This window comes from Mustelus asterias, chromosome 8 (assembly GCF_964213995.1).
Source record: "Mustelus asterias chromosome 8, sMusAst1.hap1.1, whole genome shotgun sequence".
NCBI lineage: Eukaryota > Metazoa > Chordata > Chondrichthyes > Carcharhiniformes > Triakidae > Mustelus > Mustelus asterias.
In genome coordinates this window covers 139,277,539-139,303,627 of record NC_135808.1, presented here as the reverse complement: position 1 = coordinate 139,303,627, position 26,089 = coordinate 139,277,539, and the positions used below count along the sequence as shown (strand labels likewise).

The 26,089-nt window shown below is 53.3% G+C and overlaps 1 protein-coding gene across 1 annotated transcript in view; it reads right to left on the bottom strand.

Moving 5' to 3' along the window:
- Positions 1-26,089, bottom strand: part of LOC144497798 (collagen alpha-1(XI) chain-like) — a 494,895-nt gene that overhangs the window by 102,204 nt on the left and 366,602 nt on the right. Inside the window, exons 30-38 of the mRNA XM_078219235.1 lie at positions 23,173-23,226; positions 21,999-22,106; positions 12,072-12,125; positions 10,995-11,048; positions 10,855-10,908; positions 8,357-8,410; positions 2,097-2,204; positions 1,733-1,786; positions 1,263-1,316 (exon numbers count right to left, since the gene is read on the bottom strand). Of these exons, the coding sequence (XP_078075361.1) occupies positions 1,263-1,316; positions 1,733-1,786; positions 2,097-2,204; positions 8,357-8,410; positions 10,855-10,908; positions 10,995-11,048; positions 12,072-12,125; positions 21,999-22,106; positions 23,173-23,226 (594 nt within the window). The remainder of the gene's footprint in view (positions 1-1,262; positions 1,317-1,732; positions 1,787-2,096; positions 2,205-8,356; positions 8,411-10,854; positions 10,909-10,994; positions 11,049-12,071; positions 12,126-21,998; positions 22,107-23,172; positions 23,227-26,089) is intronic.

The window sequence follows — 26,089 nt, the reverse complement described above, 5'->3', positions numbered from 1 at the left end:
ATTTTGTGGTTTGTGATAGGACCTTTTTAAAGGGCTTTCACCTGATTTGATTTTTAATTGTTTAATTTGCCGATTTCTGAGCTGTGAATTTCACCCTGAGTTTTCGTTCATTCGTGCAAAAGAAGCACATCGCCCGTAACACACGCACAGATACACCCACACGCACCCCCTGGAACGCACACGCACCCCCTGGAACCCACACGCACCCCCTGGAACGCACACGCCCCCCTGGAACCCACACGCACCCCCTGGAACCCACACGCACCCCCTGGAACGCACACGCACCCCTGGAACCCACACGCCCCCCTGGAACCCACACGCACCCCCTGGAACCCACACGCCCCCCTGGAACGCACACGCCCCCCTGGAACCCACACGCCCCCCTGGAACCCACACGCACCCCCTGGAACCCACACGCACCCCCTGGAACGCACACGCACCCCCTGGAACCCACACGCACCCCCTGGAACGCACACGCCCCCCTGGAACGCACACGCCCCCCTGGAACGCACACGCCCCCCTGGAACGCACACGCCCCCCTGGAACGCACACGCCCCCCTGGAACGCACACGCACCCCCTGGAACGCACACCCACCCCCTGGAACCCACACCCACCCCCTGGAACGCACACGCCCCCCTGGAACGCACACGCCCCCCTGGAACGCACACGCACCCCCTGGAACGCACACCCACCCCCTGGAACCCACACCCACCCCCTGGAACCCACACCCACCCCCTGGAACCCACACCCACCCCCTGGAACGCACACGCCCCCCTGGAACGCACACGCCCCCCTGGAACGCACACGCACCCCCTGGAACGCACACCCACCCCCTGGAACCCACACCCACCCCCTGGAACCCACACCCACCCCCTGGAACCCACACGCACCCCCTGGAACCCACACCCACCCCCTGGAACCCACACCCACCCCCTGGAACCCACACGCACCCCCTGGAACCCACACCCACCCCCTGGAACACACACCCACCCCCTGGAACCCACACGCACCCCCTGGAACCCACACCCACCCCCTGGAACCCACACCCACCCCCTGGAACCCACACGCACCCCCTGGAACCCACACGCACCCCCTGGAACCCACACCCACCCCCTGGAACACACACCCACCCCCTGGAACCCACACCCACCCCCTGGAACGCACACTGTCACTTGTAAACAGGAGATGATTTCACTATTTCTCCCTCCTCACTGCAGCCCCTTCCCCAACAATCCTGGGAAATGAATGGGAAGATACTCACAGCTGGCCCAGCCTCTCCATCTTCACCCTTTTCACCAGCTGTTCCGTCAGCGCCCTACATTGGAAAGAACATCAGTGCTTCAGCTCACAATTCAAAGACAAGTTCTTCTTCTTGATTCATGGACAAATGTAATCACCTGTAGCTACTGAGTTCGCGTAAAATTCCTCTGATGTGACGTTATAAAACAGCAGAGAGTTTGCAGTCAGCTGCAACCCTGTTTTCTGATTTAAACTGTCTTCCGCAATTAGAAATTGCAGGAAGGAATTCTGAGATGGGAACTGTGCAGAGTTCTCCAAGATGGGCCGAGCCAAGGCCAGAGTTCTCCAAGACTGGCCTAGCCAAGGCCCAAGACATGCTGATGTAAACTTCATTCATTTTGGTTTTATTTCTCAAGCACTTGGTTTGCTTTTGGTCATTGACCACAATGGGTACCTGGCAAGAGGATAGCAGAGAAAAGTGATTGTACTCACTGAAGTTCCGGGTTCACCTGGAGGTCCGGGATCCCCTGGGAAGCCAACGGGACCCTAAGAAAAGAGACAGGAAAAGATGAAGAGACTCTGCAGAGAGATGGGGAATGAGAATGTGTGTGCAGGAGGAAGTGTGTGAAGGACACGGAGAAAGGGAGGGAGGGAGAGAGGGAGGAAGTGAGAATAGTGTGAGGAAGGGAAGGGGGAAATGAGTGATGAAGCGAGGCTGCAGTGATTGAGGGGCATGGAGGGTGAATGAAGGGTGAGTGAAGGGGATGAGGAGAAGAGGTGACTGAGGGAGGCATGGGATAGGAGAGGGAGTTTCTCGAGAGAGATTTCTGATAGCTGGTGTGTGAAACTGACTCACGGGGTTGCCTTTCGGCCCATCATCTCCTGGTGGCCCTTTGGGTCCAGCGGGACCTGCTGCCCCTGGAGGTCCTGCCTCACCCTTGTCTCCAAGATCGCCTTTAGGACCCTGCAACACACAGAGAGAAGATAAGCAACTTCAACACAAGCATAGGAACAGGAGAAGGCCATTCAGCCCATAAAGCAGCTTCTAGTCTTCATGCAGTCGATTGTTGATCAGAATCTCACCCCCATTGCTGTCAACCCAAACCCAGCACCAAGACAGTCTGAAAACTCCAATTAAAGCCCAGTATCTCCAACTGTCTGGGAGAGAGTTCCTGATTTCCATTCCCCTCCATCTGTGGAACTGACCTGAATATCATCCCCAAATGGGATGCCTCTCATTTTCAGGATCTGGCCCCATGTTTTGGATACTTCCCTCATTACCCACCCCCAGGGGAGGTCGTTTCTCTCTTTCAACCAAAGCAACTAATCATCATGAGCCTCTCACCCCTTGTGAGGTGATGCATTTTGGAGGATCCAATTTCAGTGTGAATTACACTGTAAATGGCAGAACCCTTAGGAACATTAACATACAGAGGGATCTGGGCGTGCAGGTCCACAGTTCCCTAAACGTGGCAACACAGGTGGCCAAGATGATTAAGAAGGCATACGGCATACGGCATGGGGCGGCACGGTAGCACAGTGGTTAGCACTGCGGCTTCACAGCTCCAGGGTCCCGGGTTCGATTCCCGGCTCGGGTCACTGTCTGTGTGGAGTTTGCACATTCTCCTCGTGTCTGCGTGGGTTTCCTCCGGGTGCTCCGGTTTCCTCCCACAGTCCAAAGATGTGCGGGCTAGGTTGATTGGCCAGGTTAAAAATTGCCCCTTAGAGTCCTGAGATGCATAGGTTAGAGGGATTAGCGGGTAAAATATGTGGGGGTAGGGCCTGGGTGGGATTGTGGTCGGTGCAGACTCGATGGGCCGAATGGCCTCCTTCTGCACTGTAGGGTTTCTATGATTTCTATGATTTCTATGATGCTTGCCTTCATCAGCCGGGGCATTGAGTACAAGAGTTGGGAAATCATGTAGCAGTTATATAAAACCTTGGTTAGGCCGCATTTGGAGTATTGCGTGCAGTTCTGGTCACCACACTACCAGAAGGATGTGGAAGCTTTGGAGAGAGTGCAAAGAAGGTTCACCAGGATGTTGTCTGGTCTTGAGGCTGTTGGCTATGAGGAGAGGTTGAATAAACTAGGATTGTTTTCACTGGAAAGACAGAGGCTGAGGGGAGACCTGATAGAGGTCTACAAAATTATGAGAGGCATAGACATGGTGGACAGTCAGAAACATTTTCCCCAGGGTGGAAGTGTCAGTTACAAGGGACACAGGTTCAAGGTGAGAGGGGGAAGGTTTGAGGAAGATGTGCGGGGGAAGCTTTTCACACAGAGAGTGGTGGGTGCCTGGAACGCGCTGCCAGAGAAGGTGGTGGAAGCAGGAACATGAGCAACATTTAAGAGGCATCATGATAGACACATGAATGGGAGGTGAACAGAGGGATAGAACCCACATATCAGCACAGGCTTGGTGGGCCGAAGGGCCTGTTCCTGTGCTGCATTGTTCTTTGTATTCCCTGGGGTTAAGAACATTGACTCGAGTCGATACAACTTGTCCTTATGTTAAACTTTTGGATCTTAATATTATTCTGAAGAATCTTTCGTGCAATCACTCTGAGGTCACAGCCGGAATTTTACCGTCCCACCCGGACGGGAATCAGAGCGGCAGAGGGGTTGACAATCATAGAACCATAGAAAATTACAGCTCAGAAACAGGCCTTTTGGCCCTTCTTGTCTGTGCCGAACCATTTTTTGCCTAGTCCCACTGACCTGCACTTGGACCATATCCCTCCACACCCCTCTCATCCATGAACCAGTCCAAGTTTTTCTTAAATGTTAAAAGTGACCCCGCATTTACCACTTTATCCGGCAGCTCATTCCACACTCCCACCACTCTCTGCGTGAAGAAGCCCCCCCTAATATTCCCTTTAAACTTTTCTCCTTTCACCCTTAACCCATGCCCTCTGGTTTTTTTCTCCCCTAGCCTCAGCGGAAAAAGCCTGCTCGCATTCACTCTATCTATACCCATCAAAATCTTATACACCTCTATCAAATCTCCCCTCAATCTTCTACGCTCCAGGGAATAAAGTCCCAACCTATTCAATCTCTCTCTGTAACTCAGCTTCTCAAGTCCCGGCAACATCCTTGTGAACCTTCTCTGCATTCTTTCAACCTTATTTACATCCTTCCTGCAACTAGGTGACCAAAACTGTACACAATACTCCAAATTCGGCCTCACCAATGCCTTATATAACCTTACCATAACACTCCAACTTTTATACTCGATACTCCGATTTATAAAGGCCAATGTACCAAAGGCACTCTTTACGACCCTACCCACCTGTGACGTCACTTTCAGGGAATTCTGTACCTGTATTCCCAGATCCCTCTGTTCAACTGCACTCTTCAGAGTCCTACCATTTACCCTGTACGTTCTACTTTGGTTTGTCCTTCCAATGTGCAATATCTCACACTTGTCTGCGTTAAATTCCATTTGCCATTTTTCAGCCCATTTTTCTAGTTGGTCCAAATCCCTCTGCAAGCTTTGAAAACCTTCCTCATTGTCCACTACACCTCCAATCTTTGTATCATCAGCAAACTTGCTGATCCAATTGACCACATTATCATCCAGATCATTGATATAGATGACAAACAACAATGGACTCAGCACCAATCCCTGCGGCACACCACTAGTCACAGGCCTCCACTCAGAGAAGCAATCCTCCACAACCACGCTCTGGCCTCTTCCATTGAGCCAGTGTCTAATCCAATTTACTACCTCCCCATGTATACCTAGCGACTGAACCTTCCTAACTCACCTCCCATGAGGGACCTTGTCAAAAGGTCCGTTGACCTTGGGCAGGATTTTATAGTTTGGAAAGAGCAAGGCTGTAAAATCCTGTGCCACAGCTCCTCACTGTGAGCTGAGGCACTTAACAATTCACAGTAACTACAGATCATACAATGAGAGAATCCCTACAGTGCAGAAGCAGGCCATTCAACCCATCGGGATCTGCACCGACTCTCCAACAAAGTATCCCACGCAGACCCTAACCCTGCAATCCCACGGATTTATCCCGCCAATCCCCCTAACCTGGGACAATAAACCTCAATTTAGCATCTTCTCCTTGGAGCAGAGAAGGCTGAGGGGGAACCTGATTGAGGTGTACAAAATTATGAGGGTCATTGATAGGGTGGAGAGCAGAGGAGTCAATAACCAGGGGGCATGGATTTAAGGTCAGGGGCAAGAGGCTTAGAGAGGATTTGAGGAAAAACCTTTTCACCCAGAGGGTGGTGGGAACCTGGAATTCGCCGTCTGAAAGGGTGGGAGAGGCAGAAACCCTCAACATTTCAGAAGCATTTAGAAGTGGACTCAAAACATCTTAGCATACACGGCTATGGACCAAGTGCTGGGAAATGGGATTAGAATAGATAGATGCTGGATGGCCAGGATGAACACAATGGACCAAATGGCTTTGGGGAAAGAGCTAGTCACTGGGATAAATTGGATGGAGCAAGGTGACTCCTTACAAGCTGGGCCCAGCATGCATCATAGAAATCACAGAAACCCTACAGTGCAGAAAGAGGCCATTTGGCCCATCGAGTCTGCACCGACCACAATCCCACCCAGGCCTTACCCCCATATCCCTACATATTTACCCGCTAATCCCTCTAACCTACACATCTCAGGACACTAAGGGGCAATTTTAGCATGGCCAATCAACCTAACCCGCACATCTTTGGACTGTGGGAGGAAACCGGAGCACCCGGAGGAAACCCACGCAGACACGAGGAGAATGTGCAAACTGCACCCAGTGATCCAAGCTGGAAATCGAACCCAGGTCCCTGGAGCTGTGAAGCAGCAGTGCTAACCACTGTGCTACCGTGCCGCCCAATTCTAATAGCTTCTAATTCTATCTTTTACTCTCGATCTATGCTTCTAAAGCTTCATTCTAACTCTTTTAAACTCTCTAACAATGCTTTAATTCAATCTTCGCCAGGTTTGGCACATCAGACTTTTGAATGGACCTACCTTGCATTAAGTTGATCTTTCTCTACACCCGAGCTGTGACTGTAACACGACATTCTGCACTCTCTCCTTTCCTTCTCTATGAACGGTATGCTCTGTCTAATTAGCGCGCAAGAAACAATACTTTTCACTGTATCCCAATACATGTGACAATAATAAATCAACTCAAACAGTTTTTCTCCAGAGCAGACACAGGCAGCTTCTCTCTGTACTGTAAGATTCAGTGATTTTTATAAAGCTTCTTACTTTTTAAATAAAATCCTCTGTCCAAAGATGGGTCTGCGGATGTTTGATGACCACACTCGTCGTGAGATATAATGCTTTCCTCATAAGACCATAAGACGTCGGAGCAGAATTAGGCCACTCGGCCCATCGAGTCTGCTCCGCCATTCAATCATGGCTGATATTTTTCTCATCCCCATTCTCCTGCCATTTCCCCATAACCCCTGATCCCCTTATTAATTAAGAACCTATCTATCTCTGTCTTAAAGACACTCAATGACCCGGCCTCCACAGCCTTCTGCGACAAAGAGTTCCACAGATTCACCACTCTGACTGAAGAAATTCCTCCTCATCTGTTTTAAAGGATTGTCCCTTTAGCCTGAGGTTGTGCCTCTGGCCTCAGAGGGTTCACATCTTCCGATCCTTTCCTTAACAATCTCCCACTTTTTCAGTGAAAGTTCCCATTGTTTGATTGTGGCTCAGTTTCCACCTTCTGGAATTCAGGCAGCAGCTGGAGGGTTCTGGCAGTGAAAACAGCTGTCCAGTTGTGGGTCGGGTTGCCAACACTCTACCCCCAGCTCTTGGCTAAGACACGACCTCATGTAGTCCTGTTTCAGCTGGAAGGTCTGCATCTTAACACAGTAACTTAACAGTTCCTAAATCATCAGCACCTTCTCCTGACACAATGGAAATTGTGCAAGTGATATTCTGACCGAACACTGCATTGTTAACTATTCCATGATGCATCAGTGAGTCTCTTAGCCCAGGAGGAAATCATTCGGGTCATCATTCTTGAGCCAGCTCTTTGAAAGAACTATCCAATTAACTCCACTCCCGTGCACTCCCCCCCACCCCGTCACCCCCCCATTCCTCCTCCGCCACAGCCGCCCCCCCACCCCCCACCTCCACCCGCTCCCCCCTGCAATCCCAATAGCTCCACAAGTTGCTCCCTCATCCCTGGGAACATTCTCGTAAATCTCCTCCACACCCTCCAAGGCCCTGACATCCTTCCTAAAGTGTGGAGCCCAGAACTGGATACTATTCTCCAGCTGGGGTCTCAGCTTTAAGTTACAAAGATTTAGCTTCAGTTCTTTGCTTTTTTATTCTATTCATAAAGCATGGAATCCTATGTGCTTTTACTAAGTTTTCTCAATCTGTCCTGTCACCTTTAGAGATTAATGAACATATGTTTTAGGGGTTTATAAAAAAAGGGTGGCATGGACAAGTTGGGCGAAGGACTGTTTCCATGCTGTAAAGCTCTATGACTCTATATACTGTGCTGTCAGCTACCTGGTTCCCATTTAAAATTGTGCTTTTTAGTTTCTATGGCTCTCCTCAATCTTTGGAACAAAATGCAGCACTTCACATTCCTGTGTTGCGTTATATCTGCCCTGAGTCTGTCCATGTTTCTATCCTCCTGCTGTTTGCTACAGCTCCGAGCTCCATGTCATTGACAACCTCTGACATTTGCTCTGTTTACTCGAGTACAGGTCATTTAGAATGAAGCAAAAAAACCCCAGCTGGTGACAGCACGTTCACACATCCTCCCCGATATCTGTCCCTTAGCCAATGGCAGGTCTGTGCTGTCACACAGCCTGAATTGAAGTGCACTCACATTGTCCCCAGCGTCACACACTCTCTGGAACCGCTGTGTCAGGGAGATTCTGCACAGAGTTCCATTCTCAAACCATCTAAAGCTTCCAGAAAATTCAAAGTGGAACTAATGGGAAAGTGAGTTTGTTACTGGAAAGGTGGAGAAACGTCGATCCTGGCTGGGTTAGTGAGATTGTTCAGATTGCTGGCGAATGTTCATTTCTGTGAGCAGACAATGTGAGTGACTCTCCCTCAGTGAGGAGTGCAAGCTGCCGGGCTGCCTTTCTATTCAGATCCTGTTAGCGTGCGCACAGAAACTTACCCCTCGACCCCTTTCACCTGGAGGCCCTGGATCGCCCGCTTCACCCGTCTCACCCTAGAAACAGATTAAAAAATAATCAGTCAACAACAGCATCTTGCATTTAGATAGAACCCACAATCTCCTTCTGGAGAGGTTGGGTGGGTTTCTGTGGGACAGGTGGGTGTGAGGAGAGATTAAATTGAGGTGAATAAAATGATGAGGGGTCTGGATAGAGAGGATAGGCAGGCCTTGTTTCCATTGGCAGACAGGCCAATAGCACGGAGGAATAGATTAGCGATAGGGTGAGAGGGAGTTGTGAATAGTGAGGATTTGGAACTGCGATGGAGCGTTTGAGCGATAAGGAGAGACTGGATAGGCTTGGATTGTTTTCTCTGGAGAAGAGAAGGCTGAGGGGGGAACATGATTGAGGTGTATAAGATTATGAGGGGTATGGACAGGGTGAATAGGGAGCAGCTGTTCCCCTTGGTTGAGGGGTCAGTCATGAGGGAGCAGAGTTTTAGGGTGAGGGACAGGAGATTCAGAGGGGATTTGAGAAAACACTTTTTCACTCAGAGGGTGGTGGGAATCTGGAATGCGCTGCCTGGGAAGGTAGTGAAGGCTGGAAACATTACGACCTTTAAGATGAGCACTTGAAATATCATAACATTCAAGGATATGGAACAAGGGCTGGAAAATGGGATTAGCGCGCCTTTAGTGGTAGATATTGTCAGTGCAGACTCGATGGGCCGAAGGGCCTTTTCTGCACTGTATGACTCTATGGCTAAACAGAGAGGTTAATAATTTAGATCTAATCACCACACAGGGATACAGGGAATGCTTTGTCTGTATAGCACGCAAGAAACAATACTTTTCAGTGTATACTAATACACGTGGCAATAATAAATCAAATCAGATCAAACCTGGCTACAAGGTGATCAGAGTTGAGAAATAAATATTCCAGGGTGAACAGTATTTCAGAAAGACAGACAGAGTGGCAAAAGAGGAGGGCCAGGGATGACAAGGGGACATTAATGAGAAAGGATCTGGTCTCTGGAGGTCGTGAGTATGGGTGGAAATTGCGAATAGCAAGTGTCAGGAAACACCAGGGGCCGATATAATATCCCAGCAAGCAGTCACTCTAGTGTTGGGCAGAGCATTGAAGAGATTGTTGGAGTTTGTCACAAAGGCTATGCAATAATTATGGAGGACTTTAATCTTCATAGAGACTCGGACAATCAAAATGGTAAGAATGATCGAGAAGATGAGTTTGTAGAATGTTTTTGTGACAGTTTCTTGGAGAAGTACACAGTGGAACCGACTAGGGATAAAGCTATCTTAGATTTAGTATTGTGTAATGAGGCTGGGTTAATTAGTATTGGCATAATCAAAGACCCACTGGGAAATAGTGATCATAATACCATTAAATTGCAGTGACATGTCCCAACTGCAAACAAAATAAAGCCATTGGCGTAGGTATGAGGGGAGAACTGGCTCAGGAGAATTGGGAAAATAGACAAAAAACTTTGGAGCTAAATGAACAGTGGGAAACATTTAAAGAAACTATTCAAAATGTTCCACAAAATATATGCCATTGAAAAACAAAAACTCAGCTGCAAGTTCCCCATCCATGGGTCACTCAGAAAGTTCGGGAGAGTTTAGATTAAAGAAGCTTTAAATGTTACAAAAAACAGTAACAAGTCTGAGGATTGGGAATGTTTTAGAAACCGGCAAATGGCAATGAAAATGTTGATGAAAGGGGAAAAATATAAGATTACCAGGAAGCTGCCTGGGATGGAGGGTCTGAGCTCAGAGGACCGATTGGATAGGCTGGGCTGTTTTCCTTGGAGCAGTGAGGTTGAGGGGGACTGACAGAGGTGGATAAGATTGTGAGGGGCGTAGATAGGGTGGATAGGAAGGGACTTTTCCATTAGTCGAGGGGTCAATAACCAGGGGCCAGAGATCAAAGGTGGAAGGCTAAGAGGGGAGTTAGGAGAAACGCTTTCATTCAGACAGTGGTAAGAGTCTGGAACTCACTGCCTGAAAGGGTGGTTGAGTCAGAAACTCTGGGAACATTTAAGAATATTTTGATATTCACTTGTACTGCCGTAACCTCCAGGGCTATGAGCCAAGCGCTGGAAAATGGGACTGGTGTAGTCAGATCTTTGTTGACTGGCATGGTCAGAATGGCCCGAATGGCCTCCTTCTGTGCTGTAAAAGTCTGTGAATCTATTAAAGTAAAACCCGCCGGGAATATAACAGATTGCCAGAGTTTATATAAGTTTATTCAAAGGGAAAGCTAAACTAAACGAAGCAGAGACAAGAGAGATTATCAGGGACAATCAGGAAATGGCGGAGGCATTGAGCAAATTGTTTCTCTGTCTTCTATTTTTATTGATTTGTGAGTCTCGACCCCATTTGTTTTCAGGGGGAAATGGGAGTTTGATCTGAACAATATTTTAGTTGCTCCTTTATAAACCAGAATATTCCGAGCTATGGGAATTCTGATCAAAACATCTCACCTTCTCACCAACACCACCAGGCGAACCAATTCCTCCAGATGGACCTTGCGCTCCCTGAGAAACAAGACATTTAGAATTAAATGAAATGGGGAGATTTCTCAGAGAATGCAATGCTAAAACTCAGTTTGATTTATACTTACATCAGCTCCACTGGGGCCCTGTGGACCTCGTGGTCCTGGTGGTCCAGGTGGCCCCTGAGTGAAAAACATCATCATTATTACACAATTTAATTAACTCATTAGCTGAGACCGAGACCCAATTGGAAGTTTATACTGTTACCATTAAAAAAAGTTAAAAGGGAGGGGAACTCAGGAGATGTTATTAATGGAGGTGTTAGGATTCAAAAAGAAGGTACAAAAATTAGCATAAGGGCACTTTATCTGAATGCTTGTAGCATTTGAAACAAGGTAAATTTACCGCCTCGTTCGACCCGAGACCAGAAAACCCAGGCCAAGGTCAATGGACCTTCCCATTGCCCGCCCCCTCGCCCGCTCCGAATCTTAGAATCTTAAGATTCGAAGGTAATGACGGCACCAATCATTGCGAATGAGTGTGATTTGGTGACCATTACAGGAACATGCGCTGGAATTCTACCACCCACCCGACACGGGAATCGGAGCGGGCGAGGGGCGGGCAATGGGAATGTCCATTGACCTCGGGTGGGGTTTTCTGGTCTTGGGTCGAACGAGGCGGTAAAATCCCACCCAGAGTTGCAGGATGGTCACGACTGGGAGTTGAATATCCAGGGGTATCAAACTGTTCGGAGGGACCGACAGGAAGGTAAGGAAGGTGGTGTAGCTCTGATATTTAAGGATGATATCAGGGCGGCAGTGAGAGATGATATCGGTTCTATGGGAAAAAAGGTTGAATCCATTTGGGTGGAAATTAGAAATAGTAAGAAGAAAAAGTCACTGATAGACATAGTCTATAGGCCACCAAATAATGACATCATGGTGGGGGCGAGAAATAAACAAAGAAGTAACTGATGCATGTAAAAATGGTACAGCAATTATCATGTTGGGAGCTGATTGGCTGAGAGCAGTTTGGGAGTTGATTGGCTGAGAGCAGTGTTAGGAGCTGATTGGCTGAGAGCAGTGTTTGGTCACTCTCAGGATGATGTGAGGGGATTCTGGGATTTGGGTTTTTCTTTCCGGCGCACAGAGTGGGAGCAGAAAGTTGGATTCTCACTCCAGACAGACTTGAATAGCAATACTCACCATTGCACCCACATCACCTGTCTCACCCTTTTCACCTGGGGGCCCCGGGAGACCCTAAATTCATTTGAAAGAAAGAGAAAAATGGGAAGAAAATAAATTATTAATTGCTGCATCAATAATTAAACAAAGTTTCCCAGACAGATATAAACACGATGTTAAAATACATTAAATTCAGAGCTAAACTGAAGCAGGCACAGGAAATGCAAGAGGTTGGGTGGCACTGTGGGTACAGCCCCTCACACTGAACCAGTGGCTCTGGGTTCGAGTCCAATACCAGCACTTGTTGGTCACGGAGGGAACATTCAAGGTGGGTCAATGGGCTGATAACCAGCGCGGAAATCCTGCCCCCCACCGCCCCCCGCCCCGCACCCCCCCCCCCCCCCCCCCCCCACGCCCCCGCCCCCGCCCCCCGGCCCCATTCCCAAAGCGAGGAAATTGGTCAGGGTGTGAAAACAGGAAATACAAAAATCCCTCACATCCAAAATAAACTGTCCAATCAGAGGGGCGAAGTTTCTCTGGTTTGGGCAGCTCGAAGTATAGCTGGCCAATGGCACTGCTGGCTTTTGCCGCCATATTGTGCACACACAGTCAGAGTAAATCCTGGAGCTGGCTCCCCGAACTGAGCAAAAATAAAAATAAAGCCCGCCCCGCCCCGCCCCGCCCCCTCCCCCAACAGTCACTGGACCCTCCACTGACACAGGACACCCCCTCCCCCTCTGCAAACATCCACAACGGAAACTCCTACCAACAGTGCCCCTGACTGTGACCCCTGGCACTGGCAGAGTGGTGCCCAGGCGTGACCCTTCCCCCTAGGGGCTGTGCTGACCTGCGTCCCCTCGCTAGGTTCTCCTCACCAGGGGTGGGGCGTCTGGGTCTGTGACCCCAAGACAGGAAATTCTGCCCACTACAATTCCTGCACCGGGGATGGGATGAGCTTTCACCCAGGTCCCCATTGGTCAGGACTTCATTGTAAACCCCACTGAGGTGGCTTCTTGCTGGCGTGGAGGGGCCGGGGGGTGAAGTTCCGCCTCGGAGGATGTTACAGCGGGAAGACCCACCAATGACACGTCGATGTACAGTGATGGGGTTCATGTCCTTTCGTGGCAGAAACCCCATCACACCATTGGCCAGGGAGGCGGGGGGGGGGGGGGGGGGGGGGTGGCAAGGAGAATCCCAGCAGGAAATCCCACCAACATAAAACCCATTTTGGAATTCCCATTGGATCCTCTGGCCCCTCCGACTTTCCCGTCTGTCAAACAGGGGGGCGAAGAAATCCCCCCATAGAATCGTTCGGCACAGAGGCCTTTTGGCCCATTGTGTCTGTGCTGGCTCTTTGAACGCTAATTAATTACTTCCACCCCCTTCGCTCTTGCCCCAGAGTCCTGTATTTTCCCTTCGACTCACTCCCCAATTCCCTTTTGAGAGTTATTCTTGAATCTGCTTCCACCGCCCTTTCAGGCAGCACATTCCAGATCACAACAACTCACTGTGTCAAATAAACTCCCCTCATCTCCCCCTCTGGTTCTTTTCCCAATTCTCTTCAATCTGTGTCCCTCTGGTTACCCACCCTCCTGTCACTGCAAACACTTTCTCCTGATTTACTCCATCTAAACTCTTCCTGATTTTGAGCTCCTCTATTAAATCTCCTCTGAACCTTCTCTGCTCCCAGGAGAACAATCCCAGCTTCTCCAGTCTCTCCACATTCACTGAGGTCCTTCATCCCTGGGAACATTCCAGTAAACCTCCTCCGCCCCCTCTCCAAGGGCCTGACATCCCTCCTAAAGTGTGGAGCCCAGAACTGGACACTATTCTCCAGCTGAGGTCTCGGCAGTGATTTGTAAATTAGCTGAATTCTCTCATGCGGAGGTGGTCTCTTTACTTGAGAAAGGATATACTGGCACTGGAGGGGATGCAGCGGAGATTCACTAGGTTGATTCCGGAGTTGAGAGGGTTGGCTTATGAGGAGAGACTGAGTAGACTGGGGCTACACTCACTGGAATTCAGAAGAATGAGGGGAGATCTTATAGAAACATATAAGATTATGAAGGGAATAGATAAGATAGAAGCAGGGAAGTTGTTTCCACTGGCGGGTGAAACTAGAACTAGGGGGCATAGCCTCAAAATAAGGGAAGCAGATTTAGGACTGAGTTGAGGAGCAACTTCTTCACACAAAGGACTGTGAATCTGTGGAATTCCTGCCCAGTGAAGCAGTTGAGGCTACCTCATTGAATGTTTTTAGAACATAGAACATAGAAAAACTACAGCACAAAGAGGCCCTTCGGCCCACAAGTTGTGCCGAACACATCCCTACCTTCTAGACCTACCTATAACCCTCCATCCTATTACGCTCCATGTACTCATCCAGGAGTCTCTTAAAAGACCCTATTGAGTTCGCCTCCACCACCACTGACGGCAGCCAATTCCACTCGCCCACCACCCTCTGTGTGAAAAACTTACCCCTAACATCTTCCCTGTACCTACCCCCCAGCACCTTAAACCTGTGTCCCCTCGTAGCAGACATTTCCACCCTGGGAAAAAGCCTCTGAGAGTCCACCCGATCTATGCCTCTCAACATCTTATAAACCTCTATTAGGTCTCCTCTCATCCTTCGTCTCTCCAAGGAGAAAAGACCGAGCTCCCTCAGCCTATCCTCATAAGGCATGCTGCTCAATCCAGGCAACATCCTTGTAAATCTCCTCTGCACCCTTTCAATCTTTTCCACATCCTTCCTGTAATGAGGCGACCAGAACTGAGCACAGTACTCCAAGTGGGGTCTGACGAGGGTCTTATATAGCTGCATCATTATCCCCGGACTCCTGAACTCAATCCCTCGATTGATAAAGGCCAGCACACCATACGCCTTCTTAACCACCTCCTCCACCTGTGGGGCCGATTTTAGAGTCCTGTGGACCCAGACCCCAAGGTCCTTCTGATCCTCTACCGTACTAAGAGTCTTTCCCTTTATATTGTACTCCTTCATCCCATTTGACCTGCCAAAATGGACCACTACGCATTTATCTGGGTTGAAGTCCATCTGCCACTTGTCCGCCCAGTCTTGCATCCTATCTATGTCCCTCTGTAACTTCTGACATCCCTCCAGACTATCCAGACTATTTAAGGCAAGGATAGATACATTTTTGAACAGTAAAGGAATTAAGGGTTATGGTGAGCGGGCGGGTAATTGGAGCTGAGTCCACAAAAAGATCAGCCATGATCTTATTGAATGGCGGAGCAGGCTCGAAGGGCCAGATGGCCTACTCCTGCTCCCAGTTCTTATGATCTTATAAATAATCGCGCTGGGTCTCACGGTGAGCAGGCTGGAGTCAGCAGGGCAATTCCCTGGGAAGCTGCTTCGAGAGGACATTAATCAGTGTGACCACCGAGCATTGTTGAAGAGAGCTGGGGGAGGGGAGGGGAGGGGAGGGGGGGTGGGTCGGGGGGATGAAAGAATCGTACATTCTGCCATCATCCTGATTCCACTGTCCAAAATAATCAAATCCGACGCCTTTGTGCCGATTGTGTGAAAGGCTAAAACATTCTGATTAGTGACAGTGTCTCCCTGGAAAAAAAGATTTATATCCAATCACATCTCGGGTATATTGGCAGACAGAAAAACTAATTAACCTTGGGTACTGACCCAGAAAATTACAAACTGCTCTTTGCTCCTGAATCAATCGCCAACCTGATTAGCAAAGCCTTTCAATTTATTAAAATAGAAAGGAAGCTAATCAAAGATCAATACAAATGAATTCATTGATGAAACACAGTTTTCTCAGCATTTCATTCCAAATAGTCTCTCATTCATCACAAAATCTCAGGCTGGAAGTAACCTGGGCCCAGTGCCCACACTGACCCTCCCCACAACCTGGCCAGGAAGACAGGAGCGGGGAGGATGGGGCAGGATGCCAGCAGCTCCCCCTACCCCCCTACCCTTCCCACCCCCCGCACCCACCCCCTCACCCCCACCCACCTGCCCTCCCCACCCCCCGCACCCACACCATCACCCCTGCCCCCTCACCCCTGCCCCCCAACCCCATCCCCCCACCCCCTACCCTTCCCACCCCCTGCACCCGCCCCCTCACCCCCACCCCCACCTCATCACCCCTGCCCCATCACCCCTGCCCCCCACCCCATCCCCTCACCCCCTGACCTCCCCACCCCATGCACCCGCCCCATCACACCTGCCCCCTCACCCCCTGCACCCGCCCCTTCACCCCTGCCCCCCCACCCCACCCCCACGCCCCACCTCCCCCAGCCCCTACTCCCACATGGAGCATACAGTATACACTGAGGAGTGGATTGTATACCCAGTGTACACTTTATGTTTGCTAGAAGCTTGATCAGCATTTATTGCCCATCCCTAATTGCCCCTTGAGAAGGTGATGGTGATTCTGGAACCGCTGCAGTCCCTGAGGTGTAGGTACATCCACAGTGCTGTTTGGGAGGGAATTCCAGGATTTTGACCCAGCGACAGTGAAGGAACGGCGATATATTTCCAAGTCAGGATGGTGAGTGACTTGGAGGGAACTTCCAGGTGGTGGTGTTCCCAGGTATCTGCTGCCCTTGTCCTTCTAGATGGGAGAGGGTTATGGGTTTGGAAGGTGCTGCCTAAGGAGCCTTGGCGAGTTGCTGCAGTGCATCTTGTCGATGGTTCACACGGCTGTCACTGTGTGTTGGTTGAAGGAGTAAATGTTTGTAGATGGGATGCCAATTAAGTGGACACATTCCAACCTCACTGATCATCTTATTTCAGGGGAATCTAGATGAACAGATAAGGAGATATTGGCGATGATATTGTGAGAGTCTCACACACAATCAGTCGACACGAATGTTTGTGCCCCTCACACACCTCCTTCCACCCCTCTCCCCTGACCATTGTCCAATAACAGCAAGCAGTGAGAGATGTGAAGAATGCTAACCCAGGATGACAATGATAGGGATAGATGGAGAAGATTCGGGAACTCATCAATGAAACTCACTGGAAAATGGTTCAGAGATGAAGAGATGTGCTTTGACTCGGAGACTGCAGGATCTAGAACATTCTATTTCACCAGGTGGTGGAAGCGGATTCCTTCTCTGAGAGCTATGAGCTCACACTGCATATTTTGATCAAATGTCTACAGACATGCTCACTGATATCGTTCAGCATTAAAATTTAAAATTGTCTGAATGATCTGTGACCCCAGTGACCCCAGAAACAGAAGAAGCCACTTGCAGTTTCAGTAATCTCACTCCTCGTTATCTCGGAGGAGTCACTAACAAACACTGTGGTCTGTACAGCCCAACTTTAAACAGAGCTATACAAAGGCCATCTGCATTCAATAGCCCTGGCTGGCCTGACGGAAATGAATCATCTGCTAAGACTCTTCCAGCCCCTACACACCTCCCTATCTCTGTAACCTTCTCCAGCCCCTACACCCCTCCCTATCTCTGGAACCACCTCCAGCCCCTACACCCCCTCCCTATCTCTGTAACCTCCTACACCCTCTACACCCCCTCCCTATCTCTGTAACCTCCTACACCCTCTACACCCCTCCCTACCTCTGTAACCTCCTCCAGCCCCTACACCCCTCCCTATCTCTGTAACCTCCCCAAGCCCCGACACCCCTTCCTATCTCTGTAACCTCCTCCAGCCCCTACACCCCCTCCCTATTTCGGTAACCTCCTCCAGCCCCTACTCCCCTCCCTATCTCTGTAACCACCTCCAGCCCCTACACCCCCTACTTCTCTCTGTAACCTCCTCCAGCCCCTACACCCCTCCCTATCTCTGTAACCTCCTCCAGCCCCTACGCCCCTCCCTATCTCTGTAACCTCCTCCAGCTTCTACACCCCTCCCTATCTCTGTAACCTCGTCCAGCCCCTACACCGCTCCCTATCTCTGTAACCTTCTCCAGCCCCTACACCCCCTCCCTATCTCTTTAACTTCCTCCAGCCCCTACACCCCACCCTATCTCTGTAACCTCCTCCAGCCCCACACCCCTCCCTATCTCTGTAACCTCCTCCAGCTCCCTACACCCCCCTCCCTACCTCTGTAACCTCCTCCAGCTCCCTATACCCGTCCCTATCTCTGTAACCTCCTCCAGCCCCTACACCCCCTTCCTATCTCTGTAACCTCCTCCAGCCCCTACACCCCTCCCTATCTCTGTAACCTCCTCCAGCCCCTTAACCCCACCCTACCTCTGTAACCTCCTCCAGCTCCCTACACCCGTCCCTATCTCTGTAACCTCCTCCAGCCCCTACACCCGTCCCTATCTCTGTAACCTTCTCCAGCCCCTACCCCCCTCCCTATCTCTGTAACCTTCTCCAGCCCCCTACACCCCTCCCTATCTCTGCAGCCTCCTGCAGACCCTAAAATTCTCTTAATCTCTGCGATCCTCCCATTCTGCCCCCTTGATTTACATTCTCTATCACTGCGAGCCGTGCTTTTAGCTGCTGAGATTTTAAGCTCTGGAATTACTCTATAAACCTCCCCCTCCCTCCTCCTCACTCCCCCTCGCTCCCCCTCAGTCGCTCCCCCTCCCTCCTCCTCGCTCTCCCTCATTTCCCTCGCTCCTCCTCACTCCCCCTCACTCCCCCTCGCTCCCCCTCACTCCCCTCGCTTCCCCTCAGTCGCTCCCCCTCCCTCCTCCTCGCTCTCCCTCACTTCCCCTCACTCCTCCTCACTCCCCCTCGCTCCCCCTCACTCCTCCTCACTCCTCCTCACTCCCCCTCGCTCCCCCTCACTCCTCCTCACTCTCCCTCACTCCCCCTCACTCTCACTCGCTCCCCTCCCTCCTCCTCGCTCTCCCTCACTTCCCCTCACTCCTCCTCACTCCCCCTCGCTCCCCCTCACTCCTCCTCACTCTCCCTCACTCCCCCTCACTCTCACTCGCTCCCCCTCCCTCCTCCTCGCTCTCCCTCACTTCCCTCACTCGTCTCACTCTCCCTCGCTCCCCCTCACTCCTCCTCACTCTCCCTCACTCCCCCTCACTCTCACTCGCTCCCCCTCACTCCCCCTCACTCTCCCTCGCTTCCCCTCCCTCCTCCTCGCTCTCCCTCGCTTCCCCTCCCTCCCTCCTCACTCTCCCTCACTCCCCCTCCCTCCTCCTCGCTCTCCCTCGCTTCCCCTCACTCCTCCTCACTCTCCCTCGCTCCCCCTCACTCCTCCTCGCTCTCCCTCGCTTCCCCTCCCTCCTCCTCGCTCCCCCTCCCTCCTCCTCACTCCCCCTCCCTCCTCCTCACTCCCCCTCCCTCCTCCTCACTCCCCCTCCCTCCTCCTCACTCCCCCTCCCTCCTCCTCGCTCTCCCTCGCTCTCCCTCACTCTCCCTCGCTCTTCCTCACTCCCCTTCGCTCTCCCTCCGCTTCCCCTCCCTCCTCCTCACTCTCCCTCGCTCCCCCTCACTCCCCCTCCCTCCTCCTCGCTCCCCCTCACTCCCCCTCCCTCCTCCTCGCTCTCCCTCGCTCCCCCTCACTCCCCCTCCCTCTTCCTCGCTCCCCCTCACTCCCCCTCACTCCTCCTCACTCCCCTCACTCCTCCTCGCTCTCCCTCACTCCTCCTCACTCCCCCTCGCTCCCCCCCTCCCTCCCCCTCCCTCCCCTCCCTCCCCCTCACTCCTCCTCACTCCTCCTCACTCCCCCTCGCTCTCCCTCACTCCCCCTCCCTCCCCCTCACTCCTCCTCACTCCTCCTCGCTCTCCCTCAACTCCCCCTCCCTCCCCCTCACTCCCTCCTCACTCCTCCTCGCTCCCCCCTCCCCTCCCCCTCCCTCCTCACTCTCCCTCGCTCTCCCTCCACTTCCCCTCCCTCCTCCTCACTCCCCCTCGCTCCCCCTCCCTCCTTCTCGCTCTCGCTAACTCTCCCTCGCTCCCTCTCACTCCCCCTCCGTCCTCCTCACTGTCCCTCGCTCCCCCTCACTCCCCCTCCCTCTTCTTCACTCTCCCTCGCTCTCCCTCACTCCCCTTCGCTCTCCCTCACTCCCCCTCTCTCCTCCTCACTCTCCCTCGCTCCCCCTCACTCCCCCTCACTCCCCCTCCCTCCTCCTCGCTCTCCCTCACTCCCCCTCTCTCCTCCACGTTCTCCCTCCCTCTCCCTCGCTCCCCCTCCCTCTCCCTCCTCCTCCTCCCTCTCCCTCCCTCCTCCCTCACTCTCCCTCACTCCTCCTCGCTCTCCCTCGCTCCCTCTCCGTCCTCCTCGCTCCTCCTCACTCCCCCTCCCTCCCCCTCACACCCCCTCGCTCTCCCTCGCTCTCCCTCACTCTCCCTCACTCTCCCTCACCCCCCTCCCTCCTCCTCACTCTCCCTCCCTCCTCCTCGCTCACCCTCCCTTTCCCTCGCTCCTCCTCACTCCCCCCTCTTCCTCGCTCTCCCTCACTCTGTCTCCCTCCTCCTCACTCTCCCTCCCTCCTCCTCGCTCTCCCTCACTCCCCCTCGCTCCCCCTCACTCTCCCTCGCTCCCCCTCGCTCCCCCTCACTCTCCCTCACTCCCCCTCCTCGCTCCCGCTCATTCCTCCTCACTCTCCCTCACTCCTCCTCGCTCCCCCTCACTCTCCCTCGCTCTCCCTCACTCCCCCTCCTCGCTCCCGCTCATTCCTCCTCACTCTCCCTCACTCCCCCTCGCTCCCCCTCGCTCCCCCTCGCTCCCCCTCGCTCTCCCTCGCTCCCCCTCGCTCCCCCTCGCTCTCCCTCGCTCCCCCTCGCTCCCCCTCACTCTCCCTCACTCCCCGTCCTCGCTCCCGCTCATTCCTCCTCGCTCTCCCTCGCTCCCCCTCACTCCCCCTCGCTCCACCTCACTCTCCCTCGCTCCCCCTCGCTCCCCCTCACTCTCCCTCACTCCCCGTCCTCGCTCCCCCTCCCTCCTCCTCGCTCCCCCTCCCTCCTCCTCACTCCCCCTCACTTCTCCTCGCTCTCCCTCGCTACTCCTCGCTCCCCCTCATTCCTCCTCGCTCTCCCTCACTCCCCCTCCCTCCCCCTCACTCTCCCTCGCTCCCCCTCACTCCTCCTCGCTCTCCCTCGCTCTCCCTCCCTCTCCCTCACTCTCCCTCACTCTCCCTCAGCCCCCCTCCCTCCACCTCACTCTCCCTCGCTCCTCCTCACTCCCCCTCCCTCCCCCTCGCTCTCCCTCACTCTCCCTCCCTCCTCCTCGCTCTCCCTCCCTTTCCCTCGCTCCTCCTCACTCCCCCTCCCTCTTCCTCGCTCTCCCTCACTCTCCCTCCCTCCTCCTCACTCTCCCTCCCTCCTCCTCGCTCTCCCTCGCACTCCCTCCCTCCTCCTCCCTCTCCCTCGCTCCCCCTCCCTCTCCCTCGCTCACCTTCCTTTAATCTGCTCCTTCAAACCTCACTCTCTGAATCCGTTTCAGGTCATCTGATGTAATATTTCCTTTCTTCTCTCAGTGATGAGTTTGATTGGATAATGGCCCTCTGTGTTATTAAAGGTGCTAAAGAACAAAGAACAAAGAACAGTACAGCACAGGAAACAGGCCCTTCGGCCCTCCAAGCCTGTGCCGCTCCTTGGTCCAACTAGACCAATCGTTTGTATCCCTCCATTCCCAGGCTGCTCATGTGACTATCCAGGTAAGTCTTAAACGATGTCAGCGTGCCTGCCTCCACCACCCTACTTGGCAGCGCATTCCAGGCCCCCACCACCCTCTGTGTAAAAAACGTCCCTCTGATATCTGAGTTATACTTCGCCCCTCTCACCTTGAGCCCGTGACCCCTCGTGATCGTCACCTCCGACCTGGGAAAAAGCTTCCCACTGTTCACCCTATCTATACCCTTCATAATCTTGTATACCTCTATTAGATCTCCCCTCATTCTCCGTCTTTCCAAGGAGAACAACCCCAGTTTACCCAATCTCTCCTCATAGCTAGGACCCTCCATACCAGGCAACATCCTGGTAAATCTTCTCTGCACTCTCTCTAAAGCTGATATAGGTTGTTGTTGTGTCGCTTACCTGAAGGCCGATAGGTCCAGGAGGTCCTGGGAAACCACGTGATCCTTCATCACCTTTCTGTCCAAACATTCCCTGCTGCCCCCGGGGACCGGGTTCTCCATCTCCGCCCTGACAAAGAAGCACAAAGCAGAATGACTTCCTGCTGCAGTGACTAACAGGCGGAGAGTGACAGGGCTGGGATTGACACAACGGGATGAACAGTCAGAGATCATTCAGGAGAAACTGGATCCACAAAGAGAAAGACTCAATGGCACAATTCCAACCTGAGCTCTGTGTACAGAAATCAGCAGAGGCCCAGAATGTTTCAGAAAGCACTGAGATTCTGGGTTTTATTCACAGAGGTCGACAGTATAATAGCAAATTATGGTAAATCTTTATAAAGCCCAGCTTAGACCCCAGCTGGAGAATAGTGTCCAGTTCTGGGCTCCACACTTTAGGAGGGATGTCAGGGCCTTGGAGAGGGTGCGGAGGAGATTTACTGGAATGTTCCCAGGGATGAGGGACCTCAGTGAATGTGGAGAGACTGGAGAAGCTGGGATTGTTCTCCTTGGAGCAGAGAAGGTTCAGAGGAGATTTAATAGAGGAGCTCAAAATCAGGAAGAGTTTAGATGGAGTAAATCAGGAGAAAGTGTTTGCAGTGACAGGAGGGTGGGTAACCAGAGGGACACAGATTGAAGAGAATTGGGAAAAGGACCAGAGGGGGAGATGAGGGGAATTTATTGATCGACTGAAATATCTTTTTCCACTTGGTCCTGGGTTAACGAGTTAGGTTTTGAGGTTAAATTATGAGACTGCAGACTGGGCTTTTGTTCCTTGGAGATTCAAAGATTAGGCAGTGAAACTATTGGAGCTTTTAAAATGATTAAGGGATTCGTCTGGTTGGGCGGTGGGGAGGAACCAATCAGAGAATAGGGCAGAAGCTTAAAATGAGGGTATTCCGGTCGGAATTCTTCACTCAGAGGGAGGGGAAATCTGGAACTTTCTCTCTAAAAGGGGTCAATACAGGGGTCAGTTTGTAGATTTTTATTCAGCGAGAGACGGAACCGAAGGGAACAGATGAAGCTCAGATGAAGATGTACAACAGTCAATGCAAGGGGCTGAATGGTCACCTCTTGTTCTAATCACCAAGCTCGTTCTTCAGTAACTCCCAGATGCAATGTCGGAATTTACTTACTGCTGCTCCAGGTTGTCCGATGGGTCCTTGGAGACCGTGGGGTCCGGGGGGTCCCTGCATCGAGAGAAAACAGGAAATCGATGAGCTGGAGTCTGAATAACAGAGGCTAAAGAGAACAGCGGAAACTGCAATCTGAAACTTATCCAGCTGCTAGGAGAATAACTGCTGATTAACACAACGAAACAACACACAGCCAATACGGAGATATTCTCCTCCGGACAGGACAGCCGAGAGGCAAATGGCAACATCACACAGGTGGGGCCTCAAGCAGGGTGGAGCTTCAGGCAGGGCGGAGTCACACAGGGCGGGGCATCACACAGGGCGGAGTCACACAGGGCGGGGCATCACACAGGGCGGAGTCACACAGGGCGGGGCATCACACAGGGCGGAGTCAAACAGGGCGTTGCATCACACAGGGCGGAGTCACACAGGGCGGAGTCACACAGGGCGGAGTCACACAGGGCGGGGCATCACACAGGGCGGAGTCACACAGGGCGGGGCATCACACAGGGCGGAGTCACACAGGGCGGGGTCACACAGGGCGGGGCATCACACAGGGCGGAGTCAAACAGGGCGGGGCATCACACAGGGCGGAGTCACACAGGGCGGGGTCACACAGGGCGGGGCGTCACACAGGGCGGAGTCACACAGGACGGGGTCACACAGGGCGGGGTCACACAGGGCGGGGCATCACACAGGGCGGAGTCACACAGGGCGGAGTCACACAGGGCGGGGCATCACACAGGGCGGAGTCAAACAGGGCGGGGCATCACACAGGGCGGAGTCACACAGGGCGGGGTCACACAGGGCGGGGCGTCACACAGGGCGGAGTCACACAGGACGGGGTCACACAGGGCGGAGTCACACAGGGCGGAGTCACACAGGGCGGAGTCACACAGGGCGGGGCATCACACAGGGCGGAGTCAAACAGGGCGGGGCATCACACAGGGCGGAGTCACACAGGGCGGGGTCACACAGGGCGGGGCGTCACACAGGGCGGAGTCACACAGGACGGGGTCACACAGGGCGGAGTCACACAGGGCGGAGTCACACAGGGCGGAGTCACACAGGGCGGGGCGTCACACAGGGTGGAGTCACACAGGGCGGGGCATCACACAGGGCGGAGTCACGCCGGGTGGGGCATCACGCATGGTGGAGTCACGCAGGCGGGGCCTCACGCAGGGCGGGGCATCACGCAGGGCGGGGCATCACGCAGGGCAGGGTCACGCAGGGCAGGGTCACGCAGGGCAGGGTCACGCAGCGCGGGGCCTCAGGCAGCGCGGGGCCTCAGGCAGGGCGGGGCCTCAGGCAGCGCGGGGCCTCAGGCAGCGCGGGGCCTCAGGCAGGGCGGGGCCTCAGGCAGCGCGGGCCTCAGGCAGGGCGGGGCCTCAGGCAGGGCGGGGCCTCAGGCAGGGCGGGGCCTCAGGCAGGGCGGGGCCTCAGGCAGGGCGGGGCCTCAGGCAGCGCAGGGCCTCAGGCAGGGCGGGGCCTCAGGCAGCGCGGGGCCACAGGCAGGGCGGGGCCTCAGGCAGGGCGGGGCCTCAGGCAGGGCGGGGCCTCAGACAGGGCGGGGCCTCAGGCAGGGCGGGGCCACAGGCAGGGCGGGCTCGGATGCAACTGTTCTCGGGGATTAAGCTCCGGATTGAAGCAACGCTGTCACGTCTGCACGAGATCAAAGGGTCCCACTGTGTTGCACTGTCAGAGGGTCAGTACTGAGGGAGTGCTGCACTGTCAGAGGGTCAGTACTGAGGGAGTGCCGCACTGTCAGAGGGTCAGTACTGAGGGAGTGCTGCACTGTCAGAGGGTCAGTACTGAGGGAGTGCTGCACTGTCAGAGGGTTGGTACTGAGGGCGTGCCGCACTGTCAGCGGTTCAGTACTGACAAAGTGCGGCACTGTCAGTGGGTCAGGACTGAGGGAGTGCTGCACTGTGAGAGGGTCAGTACTGAGGGAGTGCTGCACTGTCAGAGGGTCAGTACTGAGAGAGTGCTGCACTGTGAGAGGGTCAGTACAGAGGGAGTGCTGCACTGTCAGAGAGTCAGTACTGAGGGAGTGCTGCACTGTCAGAGGGTCAGTACTGAGGGAGTGCTGCACTGTCAGAGGGTCAGTACTGAGGGAGTGCCGCACTGTCAGAGGGTCAGTACTGAGGGAGTGCTGCACTGTCAGAGGGTCAGTACTGAGGGAGTGCTGCACTGTCAGAGGGTCAGTACTGAGAGAGTGCTGCACTGTGAGAGGGTCAGTACAGAGGGAGTGCTGCACTGTCAGAGAGTCAGTACTGAGGGAGTGCTGCACTGTCAGAGGGTCAGTACTGAGGGAGTGCTGCACTGTCAGAGGGTCAGTACAGAGGGAGTGCTGCACTGTCAGAGAGTCAGTACTGAGGGAGTGCTGCACTGTCAGAGGGTCAGTACTGAGAGAGTGCTGCACTGTGAGAGGGTCAGTACAGAGGGAGTGCTGCACTGTCAGAGAGTCAGTACTGAGGGAGTGCTGCACTGTCAGAGGGTCAGTACTGAGGGAGTGCTGCACTGTCAGAGGGTCAGTACTGAGGGAGTGCCGCACTGTCAGAGGGCTTGTACTGAGGGAGTGCCGCACTGTCAGAGGGTCAGTCCTGAGGGAGTGCTGCACTGTCAGAGGGTTAGTACTGAGGGAGTGCCGCACTGTCAGAGGGCTTGTACTGAGGGAGTGCCGCACTGTCAGAGGGTCAGTACTGAGGGAGTGCTGCACTGTCAGAGGGTCAGTACTGAGGGAGTGCTGCACTCTCAGAGGGTCAGTACTGAGGGACTGCTGCACTGTCAGGAGGTCAGTACTGAGGGAGTGCCACACTGTCAGAGGGTCAGTACTGAGGGAGTGCTGCACTGTCAGGGGGTCAGTACTGAGGGAATGCCGCACTGTCAGAGGGTCAGTACTGAGGGAGTGCCGCAC